Source organism: Podarcis bocagei, assembly GCF_964188305.1.
Source record: "Podarcis bocagei genome assembly, chromosome: 3".
Classification (NCBI taxonomy): domain Eukaryota; kingdom Metazoa; phylum Chordata; class Lepidosauria; order Squamata; family Lacertidae; genus Podarcis; species Podarcis bocagei.
Window position 1 is genome coordinate 109989004 of NC_138127.1, and position 17351 is coordinate 110006354.

A 17351-nucleotide genomic window follows, 5' to 3' on the forward strand; every position below is an offset into this window, starting at 1 on the left:
GGGGGCTCCCCGTTGCCTGGGAGGGGGTGGAACGGGAGAGGATGCCTTGCTGTGGCTGCTTGATGGGTTTTTATCTTGGGCCATGCCCTGTGTGAGGTCCGATTTTAAAGCTGCGGCTGGGCTGGGGTGTCCCCAAGCTCTTGCGAAGCTTATCCTCCATTTCCCAGTGGGTGTTCCTCAACTTACGCTCTCGCAGAGTTCTAGAGTTGGAAGCGAGCCTGAAGACCATCTAATCCAGCGGTTCTCAACCTGTGGGTCCCCCGATGTTGTTGGACTACAACTCCCATCATCCCTGAGTTGTAGGCCAGCAACATCTGGGGACCCACAGGTTGAGAAAGGTTGAATCCAACCCCCCTGTAATGCAAAAATTTGCAGCTGTTCCATACAGGGATCGAACCTGCAACCTTGGCACATTCAGCATTGCACTCTAACTAACTGAGATATTGGTTTGACTAGGGCCCCGCCCAAAATTTCTGCTTGAGCCATGCCTAGAAAATATGACTCTTTAGCGATAAAACAGAACAAACACCAATCTGTGGGAAACCCAAATTCATTCTTTCTTTCTTTCTTTCTTTCTTTCTTTCTTTCTTTCTTTCTTTCTTTCTTTCTTTCTTCCTTCCTTCCTTCCTTCCTTCCTTCCTTCCTTCCTTCCTTCCTTCCTTCCTTCCTTATCTGTCATGTTTGTACAGTGGTACCTCTGGATGTGAACAGGATCCATTCCGGAGCCCTGTTCGCACCATGAGCAGGACGCAATCTGTGACTGTGCATGTGCAGGTCGCAATTCGCTGTGTCTGCGCATGCTCGTGACGTCATTCTGTTTCCTCTGAATGACAGACTGCTAAAGAGTGGTGGGGGGTTTGGGGGGGAGGGGTGGACAAAAGGAAGCCCTAAGACCACTTAGTGGGTTCATGGCAGATGCAAGATTCTAACTGAGGGCTGGGAAAGACCCCTGCCCCAAACCCTGGATATCTTCTGCCAGGCCCCGTAATGGACAGACCTGATGTCCAGGTTGATGGCCGAGCTCAGTTTGAAGCATCTTCCTGTCATCCTTTCGACATTTGTCTGGAATCTTCCCTGTTGCCACTCAGACTTTTCCTGTCTGAATGCATTTCCTGCCAGGGATGAGCAGAGTAGAGCTGGCTTTGATTTAATTTAACTGATTTAATTATCTGTGTGTGGGCTTTGGGGTTTGTTGAATTTTGCAGACTAGGATTTATCGTTTGTAGAACCGCTTTAAAGTTTTTTAACATTACATTTCCTAGTGCTTGCTCCTAAGATTTTTATGATTGTTATTTTTGTGGCCATTCCGCTTAATTCCCGTAAGTATAGTTGGCTTGCCTGTTGAGATTCGGACGGTGCCTGCCGTGTTGCATGCCAGATCTTTAAAATGAGAGGTATTTGGAGCCTTCGGGGTTTTGACAATGGCCACCCAAGACCAGTTTAGGTGTAATGAGGTCAACATGAGGCAAAATGACTGCTGGGCAACTGTAATGGAGAGAAAAGAGCGGTCCTTATGGCTTCCATTGGCCCAAACCCAACTGCATATTCACCGTATCCTAAGGAAGGTGCAGCTTATTGGCCCATTTAAAGGAAATTTCTCCAAGGCCAATATTAGCACAGTTACTGATAAATTCAGCACTGGTGACAGCAGCCACGAAATTAAAAGACACCTGCTTCTTGGGAGAAAAGCAATGACAAAACTAGACAGCATCTTTAAAAGCAGAGACATCACCTTGCCAACAAAGGTCCGTATAGTTCAAGCTCTGGTTTTCCCAGTAGTGATGTATGGAAGTGAGAGCTGGACCATCAAGAAGGCTGATCACCGAAGAATGGATGCTTTTGAATTCTGGTGCTGGAGGAGACTCTGGAGAGTCCCATGGACTGCAAGAAGATCAAACCTCTCCATTCTTAAGGAAATCAGCCCTGAGTGCTCACTGGAAGGACAGATCCTGAAGCTGAGGCTCCAAGACTTTGGCCACCGCATGAGAAGAGAAGACTCCCTGGAAAAGACCCTGATGCTGGGAAGGATGGAGGGCACAAGGAGAAGGGGATGACAGAGGACGAGATGGTTGGGCAGTGTTCTCGAAGCTACCAGCATGAGTTTGACCAAACTGGGGGAGGCAGTGGAAGACAGGAGTGCCTGGCGTGCTCTGGTCCAGAGGGTCATGAAGAGTCGGACATGACTAAACGACAAAGATCCCTTCCCTCCTCACAGAGCCCTGTAGCTGGATCCGGCTATGAGGGATCCAAAGAGAAAAGAGGTCAGCTGCTCCTGTGCTTCCACCAGCTTCTCCCCAGCAAAAGCCACTTGGCATTCCAAGCGGAGCAGGCAGGAATCCTGACGAGATTAAACTCTGTGCCAGGATCCGTCTCCTCCCAACTGCCTCTCGGGGAATGAATGTCTCATCTCACCTCTTAATAGATCGTTGTGCATCTTAGCAGGCCTTGCTCCTGTCAGAAGTGATCTGCCCTAAGGGTCCTTCCCACGCTCAGGAGATTAAGAGCTGAGTGGCCTTAGCATCTTATCTCATTGACATCCACGGAGCTGGAGGCTCTCCAAGAAACTGTCATCCCCTCACAATTTAGAGAAAGCCGACATCGATCGTACCTCTGGGCACTGAGTCCTGTAATGTTGGAAAGGAGACTCTAAACTATCCAGATTCCTGGCCGGGCTCTAAATGAGCTGTTACCGCGCGAGGAAAAGGTCTCAAAGCCGCCGCAGGGCTGCCTCATTGAAAACATATGCCTGGCACCCCCCAGGATCTTGGCAAATGGGATGGCAGGCTGCAGTTGGTGGGTGAGACAGTGTGGCATAGTGGTCATCGGGCCTGGGCCTGGGAGAGACCAGGGTTCGAATCTCGCCCCTCAGCCGTGAAGCTCAGAGGGTGACCTTGGGCCAGGTTTTGCCTCTCAGGCTAACCTACCTCAGAGGGTTGTTGTGAGGATTAGATGAAGGGGAGAGAGATGCGAGCCACCTTGAGCTCTGTGAGGAAAAAGGCAGGATATAAATGCAATGAAGAAATGCAATAATAATAATAATAATAATAATAATAATAATAATAATAATAATAATAATAATTATTATTATTATTATTATTATTATTATTATTATTATTATTATTATTATTATTATTAATACCCCGCCCATCTGGCTGGGTTTCCCCAGCCATTCTGAATGGCTTCCAACAAAACACTAAAATACAATAACCTATTAAACATTAAAAGCTTCCCTAAAGAGGGCTGCCTTCAGATGTCTTCTAAAAGTCTGGTAGTTATTTTTCTCTTTGACATCTGGTGGGAGGGTGTTCCACAGAGTGGGTGCCACCACTGAGAAGGCCCTATGCCTGGTTCCCTGTAACTTGGTGTCTCGCAGCGAGGAAACCGCCAGAAGGCCCTCGGCGCTGGACCTCAGCGTCCGGGCAGAATGATGGGGGTGGAGACGCTCCTTCAGGTATACTGGACCGAGGCCGTTTAGGGCTTTAAAGGTCAGCACCAACACTTTGAATTGTGCTCGGAAACGTACTGGGAGCCAGTGTAGGTCTTTCAAGACCAGTGTTATATGGTCTCAACAGTTGCTCCCAGTCACCAGTCTAGCTGCCGCATTCTGGATTAGTTGTAGTTTTCAAGTCACCTTCAAAGGTAGCCCCACAAAAAAAGAAATTAGTGGGGGTTGAGTAAACACCAGAATATAGCCTCATAACCCCAAGTTTCAACTGCCCTGTTTGCTTTGAGGCAGGTGGGCTCCTTCCATCTGGAGAAGGGATTTCTCTAGTAAGTGGAAATGGCAGAGATGATCTGAAGACAGAACTCAGGTGGGCGTGAGATTCTGGCACCCAACTCCTCTTGTTATTCATGCTGTTCTAAATGTGCATTTTATATTTGACTTCACTTAGCAATGGTGGGGTTTTCCCCCAAAATGTTTAAGATTTTTTTTTTGTTAACTTTGTTTGTGTTAAATATGTATTCTTTAGTTGACTTCCTTTGTAATGTTTTGTTTTGAAATCTCTAAGAGAATATTTTAGTTTTCTGTTAGTTATGTTGCTTTGACTGTACACTCTATATTTGATTTTCTTCAGATTGTTTCATTGATGTTTTAATGTGCTGTAAACTGCTTTGAGATTTTTCTTGAAAATATAAAGCAGTAAAGAAATGAAATTAATGATGATGCGGAGAGGCTAAAACGATCCCAGTGATCAGGATACTACATTTACGAGCCAATCTGCTAAGTTTGCAAAATTGATTCTCATGGGATCATAGAATCATGGACTTCTGGATTTGGTAGGGACCCTGAGAATAATCTACTCCAACCCTTTGCAATGCAGCAATCTGTTTTTAATGTGCAATTATTGTGCCCATGTCTGCCCAGAGGTCAGTCCTGGGACTGCAGCCACAATTTGCAAGTGCAACAAGAAGACTCTCATGACTGACATGTGTAACTTGCAAGGTTCCGTTTCGATTTTAAAAAATAGGGTAAAATAGACCCTCTGCAGGTTTTGCCTGGTTGGGATCCCACTTCTTTTCCTGCGCTTGGCAAAAGGCAACGTTAGAGTTAGAGTTTGTTTTTCTCATTTGTTTTTCAAACTTGGAGCAAAAATCTTTCTCACAGACTCATGGTTGCGTGGCGAGTTCCCGCCTCCCCCCAGTGGAAATAAAGACTTGTGACACAATTATTAAGGTTAATGGGCTAAATACGGCCACATCTTTATTGGTTACAGGTGATGAGCGGTATTGGCTTAGGCATTGGTCCTAACTGACTATATCTGACTTCAGCCCATCCGCTTGAAGTCTGGGAAGGGTTAACCACCAGTAGGGGGAGTCCTGCTGATGCACATCAACTAGGAACTCTCCTGGGGTCACTGCTAGGGGGCGTTCCTTAGGCCCTCACCTCCCTAGGCTTCGGACAGGGCCATGCCCCCCAGAATCCTTTATCGAACTACCCTTCAATATGTGGGGCAGGTGATGGCGCTACTTCCCCTCTTCCATCTACAGAACTATACCAATGCCTAACTGCCAATACCCAGAAAGTTGTGACAATTTGCTACAAGGTGGGTGAAAACCAAGTGGCTGGTGCCAATTTGCCAAGTGGAAAAATTCCTACCAGGCCCCTCAACAGCGACCAACCAAGGTCCATAGCAAGGTCAAGGAACGAAAACTTTTTAGGGTAGGAGGGTGGGAAACAGAAGCAGCTGGTAGGCGGGAAAAGAGGGAGATCCCCGGCTGCATCCTGACTTAAATATGGCACGCCACGCCCCCAGAGCCAGCCGATTGGCTGGCCAGGAGGTGACATGGCCGGTGATTCCCCCAATCGCATGGGGGTGTCGTGACGCCCGCAACACCACCTCCTCTGCAGGGCAGAAGTGGCTTTGTTTGTCTAAATAAAAAAATTCCTTCCTGTAGCACCTTAAAGACCAACTAAGTTAGTTCTTGGTATAAGCTTTCGTGTGCATGCACACTTCTTCAGATACACATTTGTTTGTCTAGTCATCCCTTAAGTCATAAATTCATGCAGCGATGGGATCCTCCACATTTTCTCTGCCTGGGGCTGAGGAGAGTTGAAATTCAGCAATAACAGGAAGGTCACAGGCTCCCCATAAGTTTTATAAACGTGGCAGAATTTGGGGTGTGGAGACAGGAGAGTTTCCAGGTGTATGAAGCCTGGGGTGTTGGTGCCTGTTGTTCACCACTGAAACCATAGTGTTAACGGAGAAATCCGAGGGCTCCCTTGGACAAAAACAAATACACCAACCAGGATAACTTGGAGCAAAACAGCAGCCTGTAGGCTTGGCCTTTATTGGATACTGTCGTGACAGGACTCCCACCCGCAACAAGATGAGGCAAAATGGAAGTCCAGAACAAAAGAAGACCCCAACTTTTATTAGTTACTAATCCCCCAAACTACACCCCTAAGACTACATCACAACTACATCACAAAAAGGAGAGGTTGAGGGAGTTGTGGAGGTAACCTGAGTGTCCTGTCACCTGGCTGGTTCCTCCTATCCCCCTCCCCATGAGTCATTTCCAGGTGACAAAGGGGAGTTGACAGTTTCCTGCCCCCAGAGGGAAGAGCTGATCATTGCCCTTTGTTCGAGTCCGTGCTGAATCCACTCCCATAAGCAAGTTCTTTGTGATTTTGATGGTCTTCTGTCTGGGACCATCAGGGCTGGCATAGCAACTGGGCAGGGCTCCTGTGGATGTGCTGGTACGGTTAAGGGATTATGGCTGGCCTGTATCAAACCATCCCCCTTTGATAGTCCTTTCTTCATGGAGTATAATAAAAGTGGACCGGTGTAAATCCGATGTATGGTTGATTTTCTATCAATTTATAACAGAAGCGTAGTGTATGTCGTGTGTGAGTGTGTGTCGAGTTTGTACAAACTGAATGATTGGGGGGGGGGGGTTCCTGCGACAATAGCATGCAATTTCATGAGGAGCGCACCGGATCCTGACTCTTGCGGGCCTGACTTTTCCTTCTTTTCTCTCTGAATCTAGGATTCCCCGGCGAAAGAGGACCTATGGGGCAGCGTGGGCTAAAGGGTGACCAGGGAGACCTTGGCCCACGAGGGATGCCTGGGCCACGTGGAGTTGCAGGTACGATGCGCTGTCTCAAAGGGTCCGAATGTCTTCTTTACCTGTATTCAGAGGAATCAGCACAGCAGTGCGTGCCAACATTAGATTCTCAGAAGTGTGGAACTGGAAGGGACCCCGAGGGTCATCTAGTCCAACCCCCTTCAAGGCTAGAATCACAGCTCAAGAATCCATGGCAGATGGCCATCCAACCAAACATCCAGGAAAGGAGGTCTACAAACTCCTAAGGGCGTCTGTTCCCCTCTCAAACAGCTTTTACCATTAGAAAGTTCTTCTTGATACTTAGTCAGAGTCTCCTTTCTTGCAAGCCATGGGTTCGAGCACAATTCAAAGTGTTGGTGCTGACCTTTAAAGCCCTAAATGGCCTCAAAGGCCCAGTAGACCTGAAGGAGCGTCTCCAACCCCATCGTTCTGCCCGGACACTGAGGTCCAGCACCGAGCGCCTTGTGGTGGTTCCCTCCCTGCGAGAAGCCAAGTTACAGGGAACCAGGCAGAGGGTCTTCTCGGTGGTGTCACCCACCCTGTGGAACGCCCTCCCACCAGATGTCAAAGAGAACAACAACTACCAGACTTTTAGTAGACATCTGAAGGCAGCCCTGTTTAGGGAAGCTTTTAATGTTTAAGAGGTTATTGTATTTTAGTGTTCTGTTGGAAGCCGCCCAGAGTGGGAAGGCTATATACAGATGGGAAGGGTATAAACAAATTATTATTATTATTATTATTATTATTATTATTATTATTATTATTACCCTCCAGAGCAGGAGAAAACAAGCTTGCTCCATCTTCCACATGACAGCCCTTAAGGTATTTGAAGGTGACTCTCCTATCTCCTCTTAGTGTCCTCTTTCCCAGGCTAAAGGTAAAGGGACCCCTGACCATTAGGTCCAGTCGTGACCGACTCTGGGGTTGCGGCGCTCATCTTGCTTTATTGGCCGAGGGAGCCGGCGTACAGCTTCCAGGTCATGTGGCCAGTATGACCAAGCTGCTTCTGGCGAACCAGAGCAGTGCACAGAAACGCCATTTACCTTCCCACCAGAGCAGTATCTATTTATCTACTTGCACTTTGATGTGCTTTCGAACTGCTAGGTTGGCAGGAGCAGGGACTGAGCAATGGGAGCTCACCCCGTCGTGGGGATTCGAACCGCCAACCTTCTGATCGGGAAGCCCTAGGCTCTGTGGTTTAACCCACAGCGCCAGCTGCGTCCCCTTTCCCAGGCTAAATATACCCAACTCCTTCAACCGTTCCTCATAAGGCTTAGTTTCCAGACCCTTGATCCTCTTGGTTGTCCTCTGCACACCTTCCAGCTTGTCCACATCCTTTTTCAACTGGGATGCCCAGAACCTTTTCAGGCTAATTGTCACATTTGGATTTTTGAGTGAAGGGCATGCACCCTAGTCCCTCCAGTCACTTCGATTTCCCCTTCCCGGAATCATCTCCCACAGAGAGAGAAAGAGAAAGTGTGCACAGAAAGAGAGATTCCACTTTTCCCATTGGTGTCTGGGTAGAATCATAGAATTGTAGAGTTGTAAGGGGAACCCCAAGGTCATCTAGTCCAACCCCGTGCCCCGCAGGAATCTCAGATTAAGAGTGCTGGGTCAAAGTCAGCTTCCATGGAATTAATTTGACCTTTAAACAACACAGAAATGTTGACAAATTGGGTTATGTTTAGAGGAAGGCCTTGTAGGCATCATGGGTCTTCTCCATCAATTTATCTTTTTTTTTCTTCAAAAATTTTTTATTCATTTTCTAACACAACTAAACAGCACAAACAGAAAAACAAACAATACAAACAAATTCTTGCCTTATCCTTATTTTTTCTAAACATTGTTAGGTGGGCTTCCCCAAGTCCCCCCTATCTGATTTTCATTTTACCTCATCTTTAGCAGTTTACATACATCATAATTTCTATCTAACCAATTTTTTTTTTATCACGCTTACTTTTACCATAAAAATCTTCACATTTTATCACTTGCAAATAATACTGTTTTAAAATACACTATCTTCTACTTCTAACCCTACAGCCTATATACACTTCCAAAGCTATTCTAAGATTTAAATATTAACATATTTTTTTTTCAAATATTCTTTAAACTTCTTCCAATCTTCTTCCACCATCTCTTCTCTCTGGTCTCGGAGTCTCCCAGTCAGTTCGGCAAGCTCCATAGAGTCCTCCGTCAATTTATCTACTCCAATTTTCACCCTCTGTCTCCAGTGGGAATGAGTTCCACAGTCTAACTCTGCTCTGTGTGGAGAAGCCCTTCCTTTAATCTCTTCCAAACCTTCCAAAATTCGTTGAATGGCCACAAATTCTAGAGTGAACCCGCCCCTGTTGACCTCTTTGAAAATGCCGCCTCGCTTAAATTTTTGCTCCAAATTATCAGCCCTGACGAATTTTCTCATCCAAAGAAGCATGATGACTCACGACCCTTTACGTACCAAATGTACGTACCAGAAGTACTGTTTTGGGGGGACAGGAGGCGGGCAGGTGTGGAGGATTCCCTGGTCCTGAATGGGGTAACTGTGCCCCTGAAGGACCAGGTGCGCAGCCTGGGAGTCATTTTGGACTCACAGCTGTCCATGGAGGCACAGGTCAAATCTGTGTCCAGGGCAGCTGTTTACCAGCTCCATCTGGTATGCAGGCTGAGACCCCATCTGCCCGCGGACTGTCTCGCCAGAGTGGTACATGCTCTGGTTATCTCCCGCTTGGACTACTGCAATGCACTCTACGTGGGGCTACCTTTGAAGGTGACTCGGAAACTACAACTAATCCAGAATGCGGCAGCCAGACTGGTGACTGGGGGCGGCCGCCAAGACCATATAACACCGGTCTTGAAAGACCTACATTGGCTCCCAGTACGTTTCCGAGCACAATTCAAAGTGTTGGTTCTGACCTTTAAAGCCCTAAACGGCCTCGGTTCAGTATACCTGAAGGAGTGTCTCCACCCCCATCGTTCTGCCCAGGCACTGAGGTCCAGCGCCAAGGGCCTTCTGGCGGTTCCCTCATTGCGAGAAGCAAAGCTACAGGGAACCAGGCAGAGGGCCTTCTCGGTAGTGGCGCCCGCCCTGTGGAACGCCCTTCCAGCAGATGTCAAAGCGATAAACAACTACCTGACATTCAGAAGACATCTTAAGGCAGCCCTGTTCAGGGAAGTTTTTAACGTGTGATATTTTATTGTATTTTTGGTTTCTATGGAAGCCGCCCAGAGTGGCTGGGGAGGCCCAGCCAGATGGGCGGGGTATAAATAATAAATTATTATTATTATTATTATTTACATGCTTTTTTGCATATGCGCCGCAGATATTGCGGGAACCTTCATTTCCTGCCCCCCTCCCACTTCGCCTAAAAAGCACCCCCCCCCGTGCCCCCCAGCCCAAATTCCTGGCTCCTGTTTCGTGTTGGCTTTGAGCCCGGCATGTATGAGCTGCCTTCATGCTGCGCCTCTCGCCATTTGAGTCTCATTAGCTCCCCCTTGCCCCCCAAAGCCCCCTCCTCCAACCTCCCGCATTGCGGCGTTTTGATCCTTGGGCAGCTTGTCGGAATAGTTTAGTGGGATGGGAAACAGCCTTGGTCTGGGGCCTGTCTGTGAGATCTTCCCATAGATACGGGAATAAAACTATTAGGAAGAGGGGAAGAATCACTTCTCCTTGGGTTGGTGAATTTTAGAGGGGTCCCTCCCCTCTCCCTTTGTGCCTTTTCAGAAGCCTTTGCCAATTGTTCCCGTTGTTTAAATCACACTTTTCTTCCAAGGCGACCTACGTGGTTCTCTTTCCCCTCCCCATTCCATCTTCACAACAACCTTCAAGGTAGGATTCTGCAGAGTTGGGAGAGGCTCAGGAAAGGGCCACCCCAATTATCAAGAAAAGAAAGAAAGCTTGAGACTTTTTATAGAAAAAGCAAGTAAGAGGTGCTGTGATAAGAAGTTTATAAAATTATTCTTAGCCTGGGGTGAAGCGGACAGAGAACAGTTATTATCCTGCTCTCAAAATGCTAGAACTTGTGAACATCCCACAGAGACTGAATGTTGTTAACCTGTGGAACTCACCCCCACAGGATAGCCACTAACTGGGATGGCTTGAAAAGAGGATTTGACAAATTTATGGCACACAATGGCTATGCTCTGCTTCCACATTGAAGACAATGATGCTTCTGAATCCCAGTTGCTGGAAACCCCAGGAAGAAAGTTGTCTCTTGTACTTAAATCCAGCTTGAGGGTTGATGGTCAGGATGTTGGACTAGGTGATCCAAGAGGCTCCTCATATTCAAAACTTGCTTTGAAAGAAAAGGAAAATAGAAATACAGTGGTGCCTCGGAAGACGAATGCCTCACAAGACGAAAAACGCGCAAGACGAAAGTGTTTTCCTTTTTTGAGTCGTTCCGCAAGACGAATTTCCCTATGGGCTTGCTTCACAAGACGAAACGTCTTGCGAGTTCTTGTGAGTTTGTTTCCTTTTTCTTAAAGCCGCTAAGCCGCTAAGCCGTTAATAGCCGCTAAGCCGCTAATAGCCGTGCTTCGCAAGACGAAAAAACCGCAAGACGAAGAGACTCGTGGAACGGATTAATTTCGTCTTGCGAGGCACCACTGTAGAATGCAGCCCTGTAGCACAATCCTGAACATGTGTACTTGGGAATGTGTCCTGCTGCATTCGGAAACGGGCTTAGACAAAAATGCTCTCAACGACTGGAGCCATTACTGTCCTCGTTCTTAAATCCTTGCCTAAATGGGAAGGCTGTGCCCGGCTTCCAGAAAAAGGCTTAAACTCTTAAACAGGAATAATAATAATAATAATAATAATAATAATAATAATAATAATAATAATAATAATAATTTATTATCTTAACACCACCCATCTGGCTGGGTCTCCCCAGCCACTCTGTGCAGCTTCCAACAAAGATTAAAAATACATTAAAATGTCACACATTAAAAGCTTCCCTAAACAAGGCTGCCTTCAGATGTCTTCTAAATGTCAGGTAGATGTTTTTCTCTTTGACATTTGGTGGGAGGGCGTTCCACAGGGTGGGCGCCACTACCAGGAAGGCCCTCTGCCTGGTTCCCTGTAGCTTTGCTTCTCGCAATGAGGGAACCGCCAGAAGGCCCTCGGCGCTGGACCTCAGTGTCCGGGCAGAATGATGGGGGCGGAGACGCTCCTTCAGGGATACTGGGCTGAGGCCACCAACTTCGATGTCTTTCAAATGGGATCAGAAAAAGTCATGAAGGTGAGGTACCTTCGTCAGTGCTTCTTGTTGACAAATGAACACTTGGTTCTTGTTGTTGTTTAGTCGTGTCCCCCTCTTTGTGACCCCATGGACCAGAGCACGCCAGGCACTCCTATCTTCCACTGCCTCCTGCAGTTTGGTCAAACTCATGCAGGTAGCTTCAAGAACACTGTCCCACCATCTTGTCCTGTGTCGTCCCCTTCTCCTTGTGCCCTCCATCTTTCCCAACATCAGGGTCTTTTCCAGGGAGTCTTCTCTTCTCCTGAGGTGGCCAAAGTCTTGGAGTCTCAGCTTCAGGATCCGTCCTTCCAATGAGCCCTCAGGGCTGATTTCCTTCAGAATGGAGAGGTTTGATCTTCTTGCAGTCCATGGGACTCTCCAGAGTCTCCTCCAGCACCAGAATTCAAAAGCATCCATTCTTCGGCGATCAGCCTTCTTGATGGTCCAGCTCTCACTTCCGTACATCACTATTGGGAAAACCAAAGCTTTAACTATACAGACCTTTGTCGGCACGGTGATGTCTCTGCTTTTTGAGATGCTGTCTAGGTTTGTCATTGCTTTTCTCCCAAGAAGCAGGCGTCTTTTAATTTCGTGGCTGCTGTCTGAACATTGATAGTGTTCTCCTCCATGATCTTCAACTTATATATTCCATTCATGAATTACTTCCCATAGAATGCCTTAAAGTGATTTAACAAGGAAAACCATTGCAGCCATTCCAAAAGGCAACATTATTTTAATTATAAAAACAATTTCATATTTGAGGCAGGCATTAAAAAGACACAATTGTTTTCAACCACAAAAACATGGCAGAAATGTGTTCAGCATCTGGACTTCAGAAGCAGGCTCCGCTATATCCCCGCAGTCATGGCGGTGCTATGATTTACATGGGCTTAAAATGCAAAACTGCACACATAGAAGGTTTGGGGACCATCGATCTGTTTCATATTCCGGTGCACAAGTAGCCTGCTGGTGATGTGTCTTTATCACAGACCAGAGTGCTTGAAAAGTACTCCTAAGTGCAATGAATTGGATCCCTTTTGAATAAATAAATATTGAAAATCCCAGGCAATGAAAAAGTGAATAGTCTCGAAATTTGAGATGGACATCTAGGATGACCTTTCACAACCTGGCGCCCTGCAGTTGTTTGCCATAGAATTGTAGAGTTGGAGGGCACCTCAGGGGTCATCTAGTCCAACCCCCTTCAAGGCTAGAATCACAGCTCAAGAATCTATGCCAGATGGCCATCCAACCTCTGCTTAAAAAGCTCCAAGGAAGGTGACTTCACCACTGCTTGTGGGAGACTGTTCCACTGCTGAAGAATCTCTTACCTTCAGAAAGTACTTCCTGATGTTTAGTCAGAATCACCTTTCTTGCAACCTGAAGCCATGGGTTCGAGTCCTACCCTCCAGAGCCGCAGAAAACAAGCTTGCTCTACTTTCCATGTTTGAGATACAGTGGTGCCCCACAAGACGAACGCCTCGCAAGACGGAAAACCCACTAGACAAAAGGGTTTTCCGTTTTGGAGGCGCTTCGCAAAACAAATTTCCCTATGGGCTTCCTTCGCAAGACGAAAGCCCATAGGGAAATCTCCGGGACAGCGGGGAAGCTCAGCGCGTCTTCCCCACTGTCCTCGGACCTCCTCCGAAGGCTGGCGGTGGGCCGGAGAGACCTTCTCCCCGCGCCAGCCTTCGGATGGCTGTCCTGAAGACTTGCGGTGGGAGGAGGGTTTTCCTTCCCACCGCCAACATTCAGAATGCTGTTCTGAATGTTGGTGGTGGGGAGGAAAAACCCTCCTCCCACCGCAAGCCCCGGGAACAGAGGAGAAGCGCTGCGCCCCTTCCCCTCTGTTCCCGTACCTGTCCTGAAGGCTTGCGGTGGGGAGAAAAGCCCTTCTCCGCACCGCCAGCCTGGCAAGCAGTTTCCATAAGAACGCATTAATTGATTTTCAATGCATTCCTATGGGGAAACCGTGCTTCGCAAGACGAAAAACTCGCAAGAAGAAAAAACTTGCAGAACGAATTAATTTCGTCTTGCGAGGCACCACTGTATTTGAAGAAGGCTCTCCTATCTCCTCTCAGTCTCCTTCTTTCCCCAGGCTAAACACCCCCAGCTCCTGCAACTGTTCCTCATCAGGCTTGGCTTCCAGACAGTTGGTCATCTTGGTCTCTCTCCTGTGCACACCTTCCAGCTTGTCAACATCCCTCTTAAATTGTGGTGCCCAGAAAACATGTGGTGAATTCAAAACATCTGGAGGGCACCAGCTTGGGGAAGGCTGATCTAGGCAAGGAGGCCACCGCCGCTGCCAAGGCTCCCCTCTCCATTGCCCGTCCAGCATCTCCCTCCTCTTGCCTGGGAAACTCTCTGTGGCCAAGGCGGCTCGATTCCCTTGTTAGAAGGAAAGTTTATCTTGGCTCCTTGGCGCTACCCGTCTCCGTTTGCCTTGGCACGGGGGGCCGGCAGTCGGCGGGGCTCTTTCGTTTCCAGAAAGGTTTATCTCCTTCTCCATCCCCCGAAGACAGATTAGATGGGGAATGGACAGAATGGGGCTCTTTCTAACTTGCTCGGAGGCGCAAGCCAAGGGCGATTTACCGAAAAAGTTCATCTTTCCAAGCAATGGCTGTTTTTGATCACTGCTAACGGCGCAAAAACGCTTATCTGGTTCACACTCACAGGATGTGAGCTAACGCACTAATACTCTCGTTTCGAAAGCAAGGAAACCGAAAATGAGAAGACAACAAATCCCCTCTCCACAAAACAAACCAAAATATTTACAAAGAGGAGCTTATGCCTGATGGTTAAGTGAGGAAGCTATGAGCATTTTCCACCCAGGAGACACCTGCGCTGGGGGGTTGGACTAGATCAGCTGTTTGCAACCTTTTTTTGGCCATGCTCCACCTAAGCATCTCTAAAATCCTGATCCCAGCCCCCCACCCTGTGACATATACCGTATTTTTGCGTCTATAAGATGCCCTGATGTATAAGACGCCCCCTATTTTGGGGGAGTCAGATTTAAGAAAATGGGGAAAAGATGTACAGTGGTACCTCTGGATGCGAATGGGATGCATTCTGGAGCCCTGTTAGCATCCAGAGCAGAACACAACCCATGTCTGCACGTGCACGGGTCACGATCTGCCACTTCTGCACATGCACGTGACGTCATTTTGAGCGTCTGCGCATGCGCAAGGGGCGAAACCCAGAAATAACCCGTTCCATTACTTCCGGGTCGCCGTGGAGCGTAACCTGAAAACGCTCAACCTGAAGCGACTTTAACCCAAGGTATGACTGTATAAGATGCCCCCTATTTTTTGACATTATTTTTTAGGGGGGAAAACCTAGTCTTATTGTCAGAGCTGCTTGAAGATCCTAGCTCACAGAGGATCACGCTAGCCAGCGATCATTAAGTAAAAGTCTTTATTGAATTACAGTTTCCATTCTCACGCTGCTGCGCGCAAACTCTACGTCTAGTAGCTAGATCGGCGAAGCTCCGTCTGAGTCTCCGCCCCGTGAGCACCAACTTAATATCCTAGCCTTGCTCCACCTTTTCCGCCTGACTGTCCTCCTCTGGGTCCCTCTACCCCCCGGGGCCTCCTCCTTCCGGGATTCTTCTGACGCTGACCCGGACCCTCCTGCCTCCTTTCGCCGGGCTTTAGGACCTGGTTCCCTTTCGGGGCTGCTTACTGCGCCGCCTTCCTCTGCATTTGAACTTGGCGCGCGCGCCCAACCTTCCACCTTCCTCTTAACCGTTTCTTCGCTCCCCGATGGAGGTGTGGCCACTCCTGACTCATGCCCTCCCTCCTGTGGTGAGCTGCCAGCGCTTCCCCCCTGGCTCCCTTCCTCTTCCCTGCTTCCTGGCGGTGACGCTGGTCCCGATTTCCAGCTGCTCCCCCCTGAGTCCCTTCTGGCTCTATCTTCCTGGGGTGCCCCCCTTGCCCTGGCCACTGGTGCTCCTTTCTGTGAATCCTCTGATTCACTGGAAAGACTAGGAGATCTCGGGTCGTCGTCATCACTCATCTTTTCTTCTGCCTCCTCCCCTTCGCTCTCTGTTTCCTCCCTTGCCCGTGCCTCTGCTCCTAAACCCCTGACATCCATCCCCCCCCTCGAAGCCCCCCATTCCCCCCTCCCCTCCTTCCGGTGCTGGAGCTGGGGGCTGCTGTTGCAAAGGGACGAACGTCGGATATCGGTCGCTTCCCGTGGCGGGCCTCCATCTGAAGTCTTCCGGTTCTTCCTCCCTGCTCTCGTCGACGACGGTCACCTCCGCTTCCATCTCTGTGCCGCCGTGCTCGAAACCAGGGTCGTCCCCGAAAATGTCCATGTCCGTCTCTCCCTCACTTCCTCCTGGCGGCGTTGCTCGTCCTGAGCATTCCAGCCACTTTCTGCGGAACTGCTCCTCTGGCCTATCGTCCCACCAATACGAGGGTTCTGAGGCGGATCCCGAGGGTGACCCCTCCGGGGAACGGACGTCTCGTGTCGGTTCCTCGTCCGAGTCGAACCCCCGGAACGTGCTGGCCGAAAGCGTGGGCGTGAAAAGCCAGTCGTCGAAAAAGTCTGCTGGCATAGGTCTATGTGGGAAGAGGGCATGAAACTCGTCTTTGAGCAGAGGTTCGTCTAAGGCGTAGCCCGGCACCCAGCTGTTCGCACTGGCCGGGGTGCCCTCCTTGGCGAGAAAGTATTCTACCCCCTCTTCCCCCCATCTGGAGTCCAAAATCTCCGTGACTTCGTTGATGCGCTCCTTCTGTGCCACTCCCGCGTGCCCTGTTCTGTCTCTGGCCGGACTCGGCGCCGTTCCGGGTTCCTGGAACCTGTGCGGTGCCTTGTAGGGAGTGAGCACCGATCTGTGGAATACCGGATGCATCCTGGAACCCTCCGGAAGTGCCAGTCTGAAAGCTACCGGGTTGACCTGCTCTTCGACTTGGTAGGGCCCCAGTTGCTTATGCCCTAGTTTCTTCTTGGCCAACGACCTGGCCGGCACTGCGTGGGCTGCTAACCAAACCCAGTCTCCCACGTGGAGCTCTTCTCCAACCCTTCTGTGCTTGTCTGCTTGTACCTTGTATGCGTGCTTGGCCAGCTCCAGTTGGCGCCTCAGCTGATCGTGGACTTCCTGCAGCTCCGACGCGAACGCATCTGCTGTCTGCGGCTCCCCCTCCCCCATTCTTTCCAGTCCCGGGAAGGTTCTGGGGTGCCTCCCGTTGTTGGCGAAGAACGGCGTGACCCCCGTGGACACGTGCTTCGTGTTGTTGTAGGCGAACTCGGCAAGCGGCAGGTAATCCACCCACGTCGCAGGCTGTTGATTTGCATAACATCTCAGGTACTGCTGCATGATGGCATTGACCCGCTCCGCTTGCCCGTTGGTCTGCGGGTGTCTCGCCGACGCCAGGTTGATCTTGACGTTCAGGAAGCCCATCAGCTTCTGCCAGAAATTCGAGATGAACTGCCGCCCCCGGTCGGACAGAATAGACCGTGGCAGACCGTGAACCTTGAACACGTGGTCTATGAACAGTTTGGCGGTTTGCTCCGCCGTGGCCACCTTAGCACACGGAATGAAATGGGCCA

The 17351-nt window shown here is 49.1% G+C and overlaps 1 protein-coding gene across 1 annotated transcript in view; it reads left to right on the plus strand.

The window, feature by feature from the left end:
- The window catches only part of SCARA5 (scavenger receptor class A member 5), a 110219-nt gene that overhangs the window by 62626 nt on the left and 30242 nt on the right, over nt 1-17351 (plus strand). The window contains exon 6 of the mRNA XM_081188672.1: nt 6490-6588. Coding sequence (XP_081044798.1) covers nt 6490-6588 — 99 coding nt within the window. The remainder of the gene's footprint in view (nt 1-6489; nt 6589-17351) is intronic.